The sequence below is a fragment of the Sinohyriopsis cumingii genome, chromosome 12 (assembly GCF_028554795.1).
Source record: "Sinohyriopsis cumingii isolate HCF-2022 chromosome 12, ASM2855479v2, whole genome shotgun sequence".
Classification (NCBI taxonomy): Eukaryota; Metazoa; Mollusca; class Bivalvia; order Unionida; family Unionidae; genus Sinohyriopsis; species Sinohyriopsis cumingii.
In genome coordinates this window covers 122,058,507-122,076,555 of record NC_142972.1, presented here as the reverse complement: position 1 = coordinate 122,076,555, position 18,049 = coordinate 122,058,507, and the positions used below count along the sequence as shown (strand labels likewise).

Genomic DNA, 18,049 nt, shown 5'->3' with positions numbered 1-18,049 from the left:
TTGTTATCACTACTCCTCCAGGATGGATGGTCATATCAACATTGGGTTGTCACCAAAAGACTTCCTGTGATGTCGAGTTGGGCTTAAATAAAATTGTGCCAATCTTGCTGTCTTGAAAATCTTATTATTGCTACAAAACAGAAAGTTGTATCGATATGGAGTTTTCATCTTCTTACTGACATGGAGTTTTCATAGTTGGTCCTAAATGAAAACTGCAACCCTTTAGCTGCCACAATGAACATATTCAAAATCTTGTCAGTAATTCTCCAGAATGAATGGTCAGATATACATAGAGTTTTCCAAAATGTTTTTTAATAGTGTCTATTTTTTCGAGGTTATTTTATGGCATTACCCTGCATCTGTCATTCATAATGGATCCTGTGTTACAAATCATGCATCCATCAACAACTGATAAAATTTTGAACTTCTCCAAAACTGAACAGTTCTAGTACAAAAAATACCGCCTGCTTTTCTGTAATTTTGCATCATTTTCGTAGCTGAATTTTTCAATGCAGGATTATATTATTATATATGTGTTCCAGGCTTGATACTTTCAATTTTAAAATTACTTAATTATTTAGTGTCAAGCCAGACTCTTCACATCATGTTGTATATACTGTATATATTGTACAAAACAGATAGAAGGCCTCAAGGTAGATTAGTTCTGTAATTAATTGAGTTAGCTTCTCTAAATGAAGTCTTTATTATTATTATTATTATAAGACCACTTAAATAATGTTGACTAAATTTGGCAGATGGCATCCTTAAGTACAAAGTACTTCCCGATTTATACCAAGGATGCCAGTCTGCAATCAGGTATTGACCGTCATTACTACATGCCAGTCTGCAATCAGATACTAGCCATTATTACTACATAATAGTACAATACCTTTTGACCACTTTTTAAACCCGAGGAACAAAATTGGATGAAACTCGATGGGAAGATCTTTTAGAATTATACAAAAATGATGCTGATCCACCTTGCAAATATGGCAACTGTTAGCAAAAATAGAAAAACCACTGTTTTAAAAACATAATGTTCAATCAACTTTTCCAAAACCATTGAATAAAAATTTGACAAACTGACAGAAAGCATCTTGGCATAAAGACCTTTCATATTTGTGAAAATATTGCTGAGATGTCATTAAATATGGCCACAATTACTAATAATACAAAAAACTTTATTACTTCATCTGAAAAACTGCTCAACAGAATTGAATCAACTTGACAGAAAGCATCATTGCATGGGTGGCTTTCAGGTTAAGTTTGTATAACAGATGCTGATCTGCAATCAATTATGGCAACTATTACTAAATATAGTAAGTCTTTAAATGACTTCTTCTCCAAACACACTTATCATGTGACTGGTGACTGAGTTTGACAAAAAGCATCCTGGTGTGAATTCCTTTCAAATTTGTTCAAGAATGCCAATGTGGCATTCAAATATGGCCACCACTACTGAAAATAGAAAAACTTTTAAATGTCATCTTAAAAATCACTTGACAAAATTTGACCATATTTGACAGAAAGCATCTTGGCATAGAGGACTTTCACATTTATATAAATGATGCCAAACTACTTAACACAAATTGCCCAAGTTTGACATAAAGCATTATGACATGGAGGGCTTTCACATTTATATAAATGATGCCAAACTACTTAACACAAATTGCCCAAATTTGACATAAAGCATTATGACATGGAGGGCTTTCACATTTATATAAATGATGCCAAACTACTTAACACAAATTGCCCAAATTTGACATAAAGCATTATGACATGGAGGGCTTTCACATTTATATAAATGATGCCAAACTACTTAACACAAATTGCCCAAATTTGACATAAAGCATTATGACATGGAGGGCTTTCACATTTATATAAATGATGCCAAACTACTTAACACAAATTGCCCAAATTTGACATAAAATATTATGACATGGAGGGCTTTCACATTTATATAAATGATGCCAAACTACTTAACACAAATTGCCCAAATTTGACATAAAGCATTATGACATGGAGGGCTTTCACATTTATATAAATGATGCCAAACTACTTAACACAAATTGCCCAAGTTTGACATAAAGCATTATGACATGGAGGGCTTTCACATTTATATAAATGATGCCAAACTACTTAACACAAATTGCCCAAATTTGACATAAAGCATTATGACATGGAGGGCTTTCACATTTATATAAATGATGCCAAACTACTTAACACAAATTGCCCAAATTTGACATAAAGCATTATGACATGGAGGGCTTTCACATTTATATAAATGATGCCAAACTACTTAACACAAATTGCCCAAGTTTGACATAAAGCATTATGACATGGAGGGCTTTCACATTTATATAAATGATGCCAAACTACTTAACACAAATTGCCCAAGTTTGACATAAAGCATTATGACATGGAGGGCTTTCACATTAATATAAATGATGCCAAACTACTTAACACAAATTGCCCAAGTTTGACATAAAGCATTATGACATGGAGGGCTTTCACATTTATATAAATGATGCCAAACTACTTAACACAAATTGCCCAAATTTGACATAAAGCATTATGACATGGAGGGCTTTCACATTTATATAAATGATGCCAAACTACTTAACACAAATTGCCCAAATTTGACATAAAGCATTATGACATGGAGGGCTTTCACATTTATATAAATGATGCCAAACTACTTGACACAAATTGCCCAAGTTTGACATAAAGCATTATGACATGGAGGGCTTTCACATTTATATAAATGATGCCAAACTACTTAACACAAATTGCCCAAGTTTGACATAAAGCATTATGACATGGAGGGCTTTCACATTTATATAAATGATGCCAAACTACTTGACACAAATTGCCCAAGTTTGACATAAAGCATTATGACATAAAGGGCTTTCACATTTATATAAATGATGCCAAACTACTTAACACAAATTGCCCAAGTTTGACATAAAGCATTATGACATGGAGGGCTTTCACATTTATATAAATGATGCCAAACTACTTGACACAAATTGCCCAAGTTTGACATAAAGCATTATGACATGGAGGGCTTTCACATTTATATAAATGATGCCAAACTACTTAACACAAATTGCCCAAGTTTGACATAAAGCATTATGACATGGAGGGCTTTCACATTTATATAAATGATGCCAAACTACTTAACACAAATTGCCCAAGTTTGACATAAAGCATTATGACATGGAGGGCTTTCACATTTATATAAATGATGCCAAACTACTTAACACAAATTGCCCAAGTTTGACATAAAGCATTATGACATGGAGGGCTTTCACATTTATATAAATGATGCCAAACTACTTAACACAAATTGCCCAAGTTTGACATAAAGCATTATGACATGGAGGGCTTTCACATTTATATAAATGATGCCAAACTACTTGACACAAATTGCCCAAGTTTGACATAAAGCATTATGACATGGAGGGCTTTCACATTTATATAAATGATGCCAAACTACTTAACACAAATTGCCCAAGTTTGACATAAAGCATTATGACATGGAGGGCTTTCACATTTATATAAATGATGCCAAACTACTTGACACAAATTGCCCAAGTTTGACATAAAGCATTATGACATGGAGGGCTTTCACATTTATATAAATGATGCCAAACTACTTAACACAAATTGCCCAAGTTTGACATAAAGCATTATGACATGGAGGGCTTTCACATTTATATAAATGATGCCAAACTACTTGACACAAATTGCCCAAGTTTGACATAAAGCATTATGACATGGAGGGCTTTCACATTTATATAAATGATGCCAAACTACTTAACACAAATTGCCCAAGTTTGACATAAAGCATTATGACATGGAGGGCTTTCACATTTATATAAATGATGCCAAACTACTTAACACAAATTGCCCAAGTTTGACATAAAGCATTATGACATGGAGGGCTTTCACATTTATATAAATGATGCCAAACTACTTAACACAAATTGCCCAAGTTTGACATAAAGCATTATGACATGGAGGGCTTTCACATTTATATAAATGATGCCAAACTACTTAACACAAATTGCCCAAGTTTGACATAAAGCATTATGACATGGAGGGCTTTCACATTTATATAAATGATGCCAAACTACTTAACACAAATTGCCCAAGTTTGACATAAAGCATTATGACATGGAGGGCTTTCACATTTATATAAATGATGCCAAACTACTTAACACAAATTGCCCAAGTTTGACATAAAGCATTATGACATGGAGGGCTTTCACATTTATATAAATGATGCCAAACTACTTAACACAAATTGCCCAAGTTTGACATAAAGCATTATGACATGGAGGGCTTTCACATTTATATAAATGATGCCAAACTACTTGACACAAATTGCCCAAGTTTGACATAAAGCATTATGACATGGAGGGCTTTCACATTTATATAAATGATGCCAAACTACTTAACACAAATTGCCCAAGTTTGACATAAAGCATTATGACATGGAGGGCTTTCACATTTATATAAATGATGCCAAACTACTTAACACAAATTGCCCAAGTTTGACATAAAGCATTATGACATGGAGGGCTTTCACATTTATATAAATGATGCCAAACTACTTGACACAAATTGCCCAAATTTGACATAAAGCATTATGACATGGAGGGCTTTCACATTTATATAAATGATGCCAAACTACTTGACACAAATTGCCCAAGTTTGACATAAAGCATTATGACATGGAGGGCTTTCACATTTATATAAATGATGCCAAACTACTTGACACAAATTGCCCAAGTTTGACATAAAGCATTATGACATGGAGGGCTTTCACATTTATATAAATGATGCCAAACTACTTGACACAAATTGCCCAAGTTTGACATAAAGCATTATGACATGGAGGGCTTTCACATTTATATAAATGATGCCAAACTACTGGACACAAATTGCCCAAATTTGACATAAAGCATTATGACATGGAGGGCTTTCACATTTATATAAATGATGCCAAACTACTTGACACAAATTGCCCAAGTTTGACATAAAGCATTATGACATGGAGGGCTTTCACATTTATATAAATGATGCCAAACTACTTGACACAAATTGCCCAAATTTGACATAAAGCATTATGACATGGAGGGCTTTCAAGTTTGTACAGCTAGTGCTAGATGGTCATCAAATATGACCACCATTGCTAAAAATAGAAAAAACTTTAAGCAAGAATGCTGAATAGAACTTGACCAAGCTTGATAGAAAGCATCCAGGAACTCTCAGGTTTATCCTAAAGATGTTGATCCATATAACCACTGTAACTTAAATTAGAGAATCTTGAAATGACCTTTTCTCCAAAGCTGTTAAATAGAATTTGACCAAATTTTACAGAAAACATCCAGGCATGAATGCCTGTCAATTATTACATACTGTGCCCATATGCCATCAAGTATGGCCACTATTAATAAAAATAGAAAAACATTTAAATGACTCCTCAAAAGCCATTCAACAGAGTTTGAACTAATTTGATGGAATGCATCCTGGCATTGTGGGTTTTCAATTTTGTACAACTAGTGATGGAATGCATCCTGACATTGAGGGTTTTCAAGTTTTTACTACTGATGCTGATCTGGTGTCAGATTTTACTTCAAGCTGAAATATAGAAACACCATGAAGTGTAGAAACACCGTGAAATGTAGAAACACCATGAAATGTAGAAACACCATGAAATATAGAAACACGATGAAACTGTTTCTTTGCCAAAACTGTTTGATAGAATTTGGCCAAGCTTGACAAAAAACATCCTGGCATGCAGTCCTTTCAGATTTATGCAGTTGATGCCAATCTGTCAAGAAATATGGGCACTGTTAATCAGATTAAAAAATATTTAAAATAGCTTCCCAAAAATGGATAAATCTTTTCATGAAAATATTTGCTGAAAATTGTATTTTTAAAGTTTCATATTACTAAATAACTTTGTGAAATCCATATGTTGTCAAGGAGGCATGTTTGCAAAATATTTTACCACATACATACATATATATATATATATATATATATATATATATATATATATATATATATATATATATATATTCTGCAGTTTGATTGCAAAGGGATAAGTATGTATGATTACTGAGTATGTGAAAATACTGATAAAATGGGGATGACAGCAAAGAAGATCAGATGAATACATTTCACTTAGCCTCTACTGCAAAATCAAGGAGTTCACATTTTGGAACACACACACACTGCTTTGATCTAGTTTTTATACACAGCAATCTGAGAGTTGTGCTAAAAAGGTCTCTGTCTTAACATTATGCAAGTGGTGACTTACACAGAGCTAACTTAGTGATTATTCTGTAACTAACAGAAAGATCAAGGAATTTGGATTAATACAATTTCTTTTGTGTTTGAAATGAGTCTTTCCTGTCTTTTCATTACATTATATGACTTAGTGGTGTTCCTTACCTTATATCACTTTAGTGGTATTCCTTACCTTATATGACTTTAGTGGTGTTCCTTACTTTATATGACTTAATGGTGTTCCTTACCTTATATGACTTAGTGGTGTTCGTTACCTTATATGACTTAGTGGTGTTTCTTACCTTATATGACTTAGTGGTGTTCCTTATCTTATACAACTTAGTGGTGTTCCTTATCTTATACAACTTAGTGGTGTTCCTTGCCTTTTTTGATTAGTGGGGTTTCTTAAATTATATGACTTAGTGGTATTCTTTACCTTATATGACTTTATTGGTGTTCCTTACCTTATATGACTTAGTGGTGTTCCTTGCCTTTTTTGATTAGTGGGGTTTCTTACATTATATGACTTAGTGGTGTTCCTTACCTTATATGACATAGTGGTGTTCCTTACCTTATATGACTTATTGGTATTCTTTACCTTATATGACTTAGTGGTGTTCCTTACCTTATATGACTTAGTGGTGTTCCTTACCTTATATGACTTAGTGGTGTTCCTTACCTTATATGACTTAGTGGTGTTCCTTGCCTTTTTTGATTAGTGGGGTTTCTTAAATTATATGACTTAGTGGTATTCTTTACCTTATATGACTTAGTGGTGTTCCTTACCTTATATGACTTTATTGGTGTTCCTTACCTTATATGACTTAGTGGTGTTCACTACTGTTTATGTACTTCTGAATTTCAGTCCAAAGCATTTGGCTGATTGTTTTGCAAATACAGTTTGCAAACAAATTGGGGGAAAAATAATTTATTTCAAATATTAATTGTGGAGTACCACAGGGCTCGATCCTTTGACCTCTGTTATTCATTCTATTTATCAACGACTTACATCTTTAGATTGGAACTTCAATTTCTTGCACTGACCTCTATGCAGAAGATACTACACTATCCGAGATGTGTATAACCAAAATGGTACTTGAAAATAACTTACAAGATGCTCTCAACAGACTTCAAGTATGGTGCAAGGAAAACAGTATGATCATAAATACAGAAAAAATGAAAGCCCTACTAGTTACAACACAAAAACAAAATGAGCAAAGCTAGATAGTGACTAGCTACTTGTTCTATTTGACAATGTGAGCCTTAATATAACCTCTCAGGATAGAATTCTTGGTGTATTTGTAGAGAACAATATTACTTGGTCTATTCACATTAAACACATTTCAAAAAAGGTTAATTCTTATCTTCGTCTACTGAGGAAAATCAAAACATTTTCTTCTTCAATATAGGGTCATCTTTTATAAAAGTTATATTTAGCCATATCTGTACTATTGTAATGTAATTTGGGGTAATACCTCTAATTCAAACATAACAACACTTTCAGGATTCCAAAAGAGGGCTTGCCATTTAATTGTAGATGAGTGTAGACACAATTTTCAGGATGCAATGAATAATATAAAGATTTTAACAATGCATGAAAGAATATTTCTTAGAAAGGATGTATAAAGTATCCAGAAAAGCCATTCCTGTCTACCTAAGCAATATCTTTCACCAAAGAGATGCTGATGGTACTCCAAATTTAAAGTCCATAAGAAGTAAAAATTACAAAATTATACCAAGGACAAATAAGAAATTGTTTTTAAAAAAATTTCAATATACTGGTCCACTGGTATGGAACAATATTCGAAGTGACATAAGGCAGGCTCCTAGCATTTCTTCTTTTCATAATCAGTGTCTTAAAATGGATGAAATCTTTTGATAATTGAACAGTTATAGTACAATAAATACCACCTGCTTTTTTGTAATTTTGCATCATTTTCACAGTTGAATTTTTTAATGCAGGATGATATTTATGTTTTATATATGTTTTTGTTTTCACAGATGCATGTGCATGAGTTCCAGGCTTGATACTTAGATTTTTAAAATCAATTATTTAGTGTCAACCCAGATTCTTCACATCATGTTGTGTGTGTATGATCTGGATTTTTAACATAGCTTTAACAATTTTTCAGTCATATCGCTATGATGTCTGCAGTGTGACAGTTTATAGTGATGTCTAGCACTGGGGCATCATGCCGCAGACACATTGTCCTGACACCAGGCCAGCCAGTCCTAACACTAACCTCTTAATGCTGAGCGCCAAGTGAGGCACCTGTTAGTACCATTTTTGTAAGTCTTTGGTATGACTCGGCTGGGGATCAAACCCATGACCTACCGCATCCAAGGCGGACGCTATAACCACTCACATCATGTTGTATATACTGTATATATTGTACATAAGAGATAGAAGGCTTCAAGGCCTAACTCTGCAACTGAGTTACCTTCGCTAAATAAAGTCTTTATTATTATTATTATTATTATTATTATTATTTTATTATTATTATTATTATTATTATTATTATTATTATTACAAGTTGTTTCAAAGTTTGAAATGTCAAAAAACATAAGAATCCTAAATTTGATTGACAAGTTAGATATACTTTGAGTGGCAAGTTCAACACATAAGGTATCACGGTACCAATTGTTTTTCCATATACCTCAATGCTAATGTTTTGTGAAATAAATATACTTTCTGTCCTACTTGGGCATGCATGTCACACACTGTCATATAGAACAATGCTAGATTGTCAATTTGACAATGACATAACCAGGTACTCCATTGCATTTAAGAGAGATAACTCTACTGGAACTAGACAGGGGTAAGAGTTATCTAGTCACAACAAGCACATTTTCAGCCATGTGTACCATATTTTAAAAAAATCATAAAAAATACAAAATATGATCTAGATAGAAATTAACACAAACTCACATGTTGCCAAGAGGCTCAACATTTTTTTAAGCCAAACAGAAAGTACAACTCTTACATAATGCACCAATCACAGCTAGTGTTGTTCTTTAATTCTGAATACAATGTTCCATACACCTTAAGCGCCGCCCACCTGGACTTGCGCAATTGGTACCGTTATACCTATAGCAAACCTTAATTTTTCCAATAATCCGTGAAATAGTTCGGGACTGTATAAGTAACAAATATACTTAGTCTCACTTGTGAAAAACAATTTGATGAGGTACTAACCTATGTCTTATATGAATGTGTATAGAAATGTCATTGAGCTGTTTGAACTATTGTTTTCATACTTTTGCTTCACCATCAAAATCATCTTTTGAAATAAAATGAATTCTTTCAACTATGACTTGTATCTTATTCCTATCAGCACTTATTGAACTTCACATAGGTGATATGGGATAAATCACATTATGTCATATTACGTAATAACTAGGTCAAAGGTCAATGTACCAAATAGTATGTACCTGTCCTACTTCAAAATGTACAATTCACCTAAAAGAAAGGAATTAATATTTGTTTGGTAGGTGCAGAACTTAACATCAGAGACAGGTGGACATGACCGAATCTTATTATAAAGTATAAGCTTTGACCACTTTACACTATCTGCAGATACAAGAGGTCACTAACCACCAGTCCTGACACAAAGGTCCACCTACCCATCCTCTTTGTAACACAAATAGTAAGCTTTCCTCCTTTGTAATGTGAACAAAATTGTTTCAATAAGCCAATCAGTCACCAAATATAGTAAATCACAGCCTCTAAGTGGTTATGTTGGATTGGGGGGTGAACTTAGGGGAATAAAATACAGAAAAATGCCAAATATAAACACTAAGTATAGCACATCAAATGGAGTTAAAAACAGGAGGAAAGTGTTTATCTAAAAGGGAGAGGTAGCTTATGATAAAGGAATTAAAGGAGGCAAAATCAGCAATGCTGAAAATGAGAAGTGAAAGTTTGATGACCTTACCTTGGACAAATATATGGGGCAGGGCCCAACAGGTCCAAGGACAGCCCAATGGCAACTGTGCTATAACATCCCTTACAGGTACCCAAATTTCAAGTGAAGTTGTGTTCATTTCCATCTAATATGAAAGGGTGAATAATTTAGATAATATAGATACATATAAAGTATATTTCTTCTACATAAGAATTTAATAATAATTGGCATAAGATAGAGAGAAACTTATCTCAGATCCAAACAGAAGATACCTTATCAGTTTTCAAACTTGTAAACTTTACTGTGAGAAATTATTAAATTGCTTCTACTTACATTTGCATCAAGATAGAGGGCTAATATAATACTTCACAAATCTTCTCTTTATTTTCATAACCAGTTACTGAAAATGTGAGATTTTATTTCCTTAAAATGTTATGACTGGTGTAAGGGAGATAACTGAATGATATACATAAGGTGTGGTAACCTCTAATACAGTATCCATGTAATATAGATGAGTTCATCAACAACCTGTATTAACTTCATTGCAATTAAATTATCTCAAAACACATTACTGATAAAGTGAGAACCCAACATTTAGACTCCTATATTTAGTGGAGACCTCAAGAGTCATGTAATTTTAATTTCTAAGATGACGCAGCTCTTTCATATCACATAGTTCATATTTTCTACAATGCCAGCATGTAGAGTGCAGCCTTCCATAACCATGCAGATATCATCTTATGCCAATTTGGATTCTTGTGATGAGATGCAAAGTTTCAAGAACAGTGTGGATTTGAATGGAATGAATACGCACTGTGTGACTAAAATGGTTATCATTCTGTAATGTTGGACCAAACATGGAAATTCCACAAGAGCAGCTTGACACAAAGAAATAGGATTAATTGAAAGTCAATAGTAGATTATAATTGGGCTTATACAAGTGCCAATGGCAAATGCTGACTTAAGGAAACTGTTCTTGTTTATTGGTATTCACTGCTACTTCAACAAAAGGGAATGCAAGAGAACTGAACTAACTACATGAACAATTTCAAAGCAGAAAAGTGTTAAAAAAAAAGGACAATTAGAGCAGGACAATTCAAATCAAAGTGGGAAGAAATACCATATCCTTAATAAATTACCTAAAAATTACTCATGCCAGAACATCCCACATGGTACAAGTGATCTATCTACAAGTGTACTTAGAGTGTTCTCTATCCTGGTTTATGGCATGCCTTACAAGAACAAGATAGCTGTTTTTGTACACATGATTTTTCATCTTTTGCAGGTAAAATAGCCAATATTTGGCCAAAATCAATTATATTATGTTTACATAACTTATTTTGTTGCATGCATTCCAATCTAGGAGGTAACAGCACATACATAAAGGCATCAGGTAACACAAGCCTATATCTATCATAGCTATAGTTATCAAAAGTCCCCATCCAAAGCCAACTTGTGCTATTTTCTGAAGATGTCATACATTTTATTCTTAAAGAACTTTCAATATTTGGCCAAAACTGTTCAGTACACAGTTGTTTTCCTACATCAAACTAGTATAGTTCATAAATGCCGCCCACATGTATGCGTTTCTATGGATACACTGTGAGGCTATTCTTTCCTTTAGGTATCACGGTACCAATTGTTTTTCCATATACCTCAATGCTAATGTTTTGTGAAATAAATATACTTTCTGTCCTACTTGGGCATGCATGTCACACACTGTCATATAGAACAATGCTAGATTGTCAATTTGACAATGACATAACCAGGTACTCCATTGCATTTAAGAGAGATAACTCTACTGGAACTAGACAGGGGTAAGAGTTATCTAGTCACAACAAGCACATTTTCAGCCATGTGTACCATATTTTAAAAAAATCATAAAAAATACAAAATATGATCTAGATAGAAATTAACACAAACTCACATGTTGCCAAGAGGCTCAACATTTTTTTAAGCCAAACAGAAAGTACAACTCTTACATAATGCACCAATCACAGCTAGTGTTGTTCTTTAATTCTGAATACAATGTTCCATACACCTTAAGCGCCGCCCACCTGGACTTGCGCAATTGGTACCGTTATACCATAAAGCAAGCTTCACATTTGGAATGTGTTTACTGATCAGTTTTGTCAAATTGTTTGTTTCAGTTTTCTTCTAAATTTCAAACATATGTTCAAATAAACCAATTTATCAGCTTTAGTCAGTAGACTGCATCTCAGTTGCATTCTTCAAACAGTAGCCTGGAGACAATCATATATTAGGATAGTAAGTTAGGAAATTTCATATATCCACCGTTCGTTCTCTCAGTTCTGATAGATCAGTCCATCTTGTTTTTGCACAATTACTGTCATGTTCTGGGGTTTAAATAAAACTTGGTATGTATCTTTACATTGAAAAAGCTGCTGAGATGAGCTCATTTCTGGTTTTGTGTGCCATTGTAATAAGAATGATTGTCCTGATTATCAGTGTCGCTCACTCTAATTTTTACACTCTAGCTGTATTTACTTTTTTGGATTTCATTTCATCTACCTAGGTATGCAACCACTCTAGTAGGCTAGTGGTTAGGGCGTTGGATGCGGGAGGTCGTGGGTTCAAATCCCAGCCAAGTCATACCAGAGACTTTTAAAAATGGTACTAACAGCTGCCTCGCTAGGCACTCTGCATTAAGAAGTTAGTGTTAGGAATGGTCGGACTGTTTTCAAAATAATTGAATAATTTGACTCAGTGGGACATGTCTGCATCATGTTGCCTCAGTGCTACACATCGCTATAAACTGCCATACTGCAGACATCATAGCAGTATGACTGAATTCTTTTTAAAGCTATATTAAAAATCCAAATCTCTCTCTCACACATGCACACACACACACACACCTAGGTATGCAGCATTGCTGTATATTGACACGATCTCAGATGAGTTTGATTTTCAACATTCTGTGTTTTCATTTTGCAAAGTTATATGACTCTTGTTGTCTTGGTCATAACACAATGACTAAAATATTGTAATCTTTTGAATTCAGCCAGAGATTTTGTTCAGTGGTATATGGACAATTTGATAAATATAATTTTCATTCTACTGCCCAGCCATCATTGGTCTTAGTTGTGACCCCTCATAATTGTTGCCCTATTTATTATAATTATTAGTTAATCAACCTAACCAGTTGAGAAGTTTTTTCTGTTCACAAGACCCTAACCTAATCTTGTTATCACACAAAAGCTTTGTTGGATTTCACTCAGACAGTGTTCTGCTTGCCATGCTGCATATCTTCCATGATCAGAGACCACAGGACCACAGGGCCAGGCAAATACATTTCTGTTTAAAAGTTGGGCTTGGATTTATTGTGTTTTATGGTATAGCACTCTTTCAATTGCAAGTCCAGCTTGCTAACAACTCAACTACCACTGCTTTGTTTTCATCAAGTATGGGCGTATCATCAGATAAATACTGTACATTTGTACAAGGGATGGTCTTATCATCAGATAAATATAGTACATGTGTACAAGGAGATGGTCATATCATCATATAAATACAGTACATGTGTACATTGGTAATGGGCTTATCATTAGATGAATACAAGTGTACATGGGATGGGCTTATCAGATAAATACACGTCTATACAAGTGTATGGGCTTATCATCAGATAAATACAGTATGTCTGTACACTGGGATGGGCTTATTATCAGATAAATATGGCATGTCTATACCAGGTGATGGGCTTATAACATAGAAATGGCATTTCTGTATGGGCTTATCATCAAATGAATACAGTATGTCTGTAGAAGGGGATGGGCTTATCATATAAATGCAGTATGTCTTACTAGAGAATAGGCTTATCATTAGATAAATACAGTATGTCTATACACAGGTTAGGTCCCTCATCAGATAAATATAGCACATGTGTGCAAGATGGTTGGGCTTATGAGCTAAATTTGGCATATCTATACCATGTGTTGGGTTTATCATCAGATAAATACAGTATATCTGTACAAGTGGATGGGTCTATCATCCAGTAACTTCACTGTCTGTACATGGGGATGGGTTTATCATCAGATAAATATGCCATGTGTGTATAATGGTGATGGGCTTATAATTAGATCAATACATTACATGTGTACAATGGGATGGGCTTATCATCAGATAAATACAGCATGTCTGTACAAGGGGATGGGCTTATTATCAGATAAATATAGTATGTCTGTACAGAGGGATGGGTTTATCAGAAAAATACAATACGTGTATAAAGGTGGCAGGGCCTATTATCAGATAAATATGGTATCTGTACAAGAAACATGGGTTCATTGTCAGATTAAGATGGTATTTATGTGCAAGGGAGATGGGCTTATCAAGTAAATATGGCATTTCTGTACAATGGAATGGGCTTATCTTCATATAAATATGATATTTCTATACAAGATGGAATGTGCTTATCAAATATAAATTGTATGTCTGTATAAAGCGGGATGACTTATCATCAGATGAATATGGTATGTCTATAAAAGGGAATGGGTTTATCAAATAAATATGGTATTTCTGTACCATGGCTTATCATGAAGCATGTACTTATCAAATAAATATAGTTCATGTATATTGATAACACTTGCCAATGATATCAGTGTTCAGAATCCTACATTATCATTTGATAGTCATTTAGCACCAGTTTGTCTGATTCACCTGTCCTTTCAGCCACATTGTGACTGTTAATTCTAGTACCAGACTTTGGCTAAATGTTTGGTATGCACGTGAAAAAAATGGGAGATAAAATGTATACAGTTTGAGTGCAATCTGCAGCATTCAGCTTTATCATTTCATAACAAGTATGACCCCTGATAAAACATTCCCATTTTTTCATCATCTTACATTCAGTTTGCTTGCATTGGATTTAAACAAATTTGGTGCGCCATGTAAAACATGGAAAAGACTTGAATAGATTCAGTTTTCGGTACTGCATACCCAATTTTAAATTAGTCAAGCGAAAAAACAAAAACAAATGACTAATAACAAAATAATGCAACTGTTTGACTGCACACATTATGTTTGTTTTTATAATTAGATTTCAGCCATATTGGATAAGAAGTTTTATAGGAAGAAAGTCCTTGTCTCCCAGTAATGAAGTCTACTATATACATCATGTACCATATTTAATGTAATGCCCACACTATAATGGTATGATTCTCTATAACTGCCTGTGCTGAGATTTCCTTGCTTCTCATGAATATGTAAAAACCTACTTACCTATTTACTGCATTGAAAGCCAATCAAATCAAGTTTCTCTTCCAAACACAGTCACTTATTAATTGATCATCAAAATGTAGGAGATTGTTATACATGGAACGTTTATGTGCACTCATGAAAAAAAATGAAATCTCAGCACAGACAACCGCAGATGATTAAGGAGTATAGCAAATTGTCAACCATGATTTACGATGATGCCGCACTGCAAGACAAACAAATTATTATTTGGATAAATTTCATCATAATAAGCTTTCATCAACAATGTGGCAAACAAAATTCACCTGTATGTGCATCCTAAATGAGTTAGCTTTCTTTGTCTGTGGTGGAAACTCTTTCCAGAGGTTCATTCTCTCCCCCAATATTGTCACACCCATGAAAATATGCAATAGACATTGTTTTAGACTGATTTAACCTGCAAAGGTAAGTGGTAATGATACACCAGCATGTATGTTTGTGGATTATGAGAAAATCGTGACATTCTAACAGATTTTTATAGCAGTTTCGGATAAAACGTGCACAGATTACACATGGAAGTTTTGACTACTAAGAAGAGTGTGTGCATATTAAAGCATATACGAGTATTATGTTGAATACGGTATTTTCTGCAAGGATATGAACAAAAAAGTATGCACCCATATTGCCTCAAAAAAAACCCCAGAAGACATCAATCTTCTGAATTCATTGCTTCAAGTCTTTGTGCTTCATTTAACTATATTACGGTTGCTGCTTTTGCTCAAATCGGATGCAAATTTTTATTGCACACATTGCCTTCATGTTTAGAATTAGATTTTCAGCCAAATTTGAGATAGAGATTTACATCAAGAAGGTGTCCTAATTAGTATGCTTTCTATACATTAGACACTGATAACAACATTCAGTCTTAAAAAATACGAACTCGATTTTCTTATTGTTGCCAAGATACAACAGTACTCAACATTACAGAATAAATGTGGCAGGTTTTCTTTTTATTTTCTTTTATTTTTGATGATCCCATCTAATCCACCATATCTTTCTCCCGTACAATTTGGATATTCTGGGGATCTTATCAAAACATTCTTAATGTGTTCAAGATAAATTTTGCAAAAAAGGAGTTTTTGTACCATGTGACCTCTATACCGCTTTTAACCAATAAACAGAGGGCAGAATGTATAGTTTTATTTCATTATTCTATTAAAAATGCTGTTTCTTCCATGAAAAATTTGTCCAAAACAGAATTTTATTTCAATCTCTTACAAACTTTTTATTCCAGCCATATTTCACAGGCAAATAAAAGAAGTACACATTTAATCAGGTAAATGTTCACAAAAGCATTTTGTTTTTGCCCATCAGATGAAACAACTCTCTCTCTCTTTCTCTCTCTCTCTCTCTCTCTCTCTCTCACGCTCACACATACACACACACACACACACACACACACACAACCTCGGATTTCCAACCATGGAGCAAATAAGATTCTGTAGTTCATCACATTACAGTTTGTAGCCTTAAGTATCAGACATGAAGATAGTGTAATACACATCTGTCTCTTAGTGTAATACACATCTGTCTGTCAGTGTAATACACATCTGTCTCTCAGTGTAATACACATCTGTCTGTCAGTGTAATATACATCTGTCTGTCAGTGTAATATACATCTGTCTGTCAGTGTAATACACATCTGTCTGTCAGTGTAATACACATCTGTCTGTCAGTGTAATATACATCTGTCTGTCAGTGTAATACACATCTTCCTGTCAGTGTAATACACATCTGTTTGTCAGTGTAATACACATCTTCCTGTCAGTGTAATACACATCTGTTTGTCCATCCATTACTCTATCACTTCCTATACTTCTGGGTGGAAATTCACCAAGCTTGCTGTATGTGTTGCCCATAAAGTAGCAATATCCAAGAGGGTTATCATTCTTACCTCCTTCCCATGGGGTACCTGGAATGGGGTCCAATTTATAGAAATTTCATCTTTGGAGACATTGTAAAATTCATTACTAATGAAGTCATTACAGAATGACATAATATATGAGACAGATTTTGGATTATGACCCCTGGGTCTCTCCCTGTCTCGATGCAGATTAAGTGCTGGAGAGGAGGTGGAGAGTCAGAATATGCGATAACAAGCGATGAATATTAGCGATGATTATACATCATAGTACCAGTAGCTCAAGTTTATAAATTGGCAGCTGCATGCAATACAGCTCAGATGCTCAGCAACACACAAACTTCTTTCTAAAATAACTTAGCAGCACACAAGCCACTTCTTTCTAACACAACTCAGCAACACACAAACCACTTCTTTCTAACACAACTAAGCAACACACAAACCACTTCTTTCTAACACAACTAAGCAACACACAAACCACTTCTTTCTACAACAACTCAGCAATGCACAAACCATTTCTTTCTAACACAGTTTAGCTAAACACAAACCCCTCCTATCTAAAACAACTTATCAACACACAAACACCTCTTTTCTAAAACAACTTAGCAAGCACAAACACCTCTTTTCAAAACAACTTCAAAACAAACCCCTTTGTTCTAAAACAGCTATACAATACAAACCCTTTCTTTCAATAACAACTTCACAACACAAACACCTTCTTTCAAAAACA

The 18,049-nt window shown here is 34.1% G+C and overlaps 2 protein-coding genes across 3 annotated transcripts in view; one reads left to right on the top strand and one right to left on the bottom strand.

Annotated features, from left to right (window-relative positions):
• Positions 1-18,049, top strand: part of LOC149787366 (protein disulfide-isomerase TMX3-like) — a 337,613-nt gene that overhangs the window by 253,817 nt on the left and 65,747 nt on the right. Inside the window, exon 10 of one of the 2 annotated variants that reach the window (XM_089977942.1) lies at positions 16,693-16,734. The exons of the other annotated variant lie outside the window; for it this stretch is intronic. Coding sequence (XP_089834068.1) covers positions 16,693-16,734 — 42 coding nt within the window. The remainder of the gene's footprint in view (positions 1-16,692; positions 16,735-18,049) is intronic. 2 annotated transcript variants of the gene reach the window in all.
• The window catches only part of LOC149787367 (techylectin-5A-like), a 206,924-nt gene that overhangs the window by 174,187 nt on the left and 14,688 nt on the right, over positions 1-18,049 (bottom strand). The window lies entirely within an intron of this gene.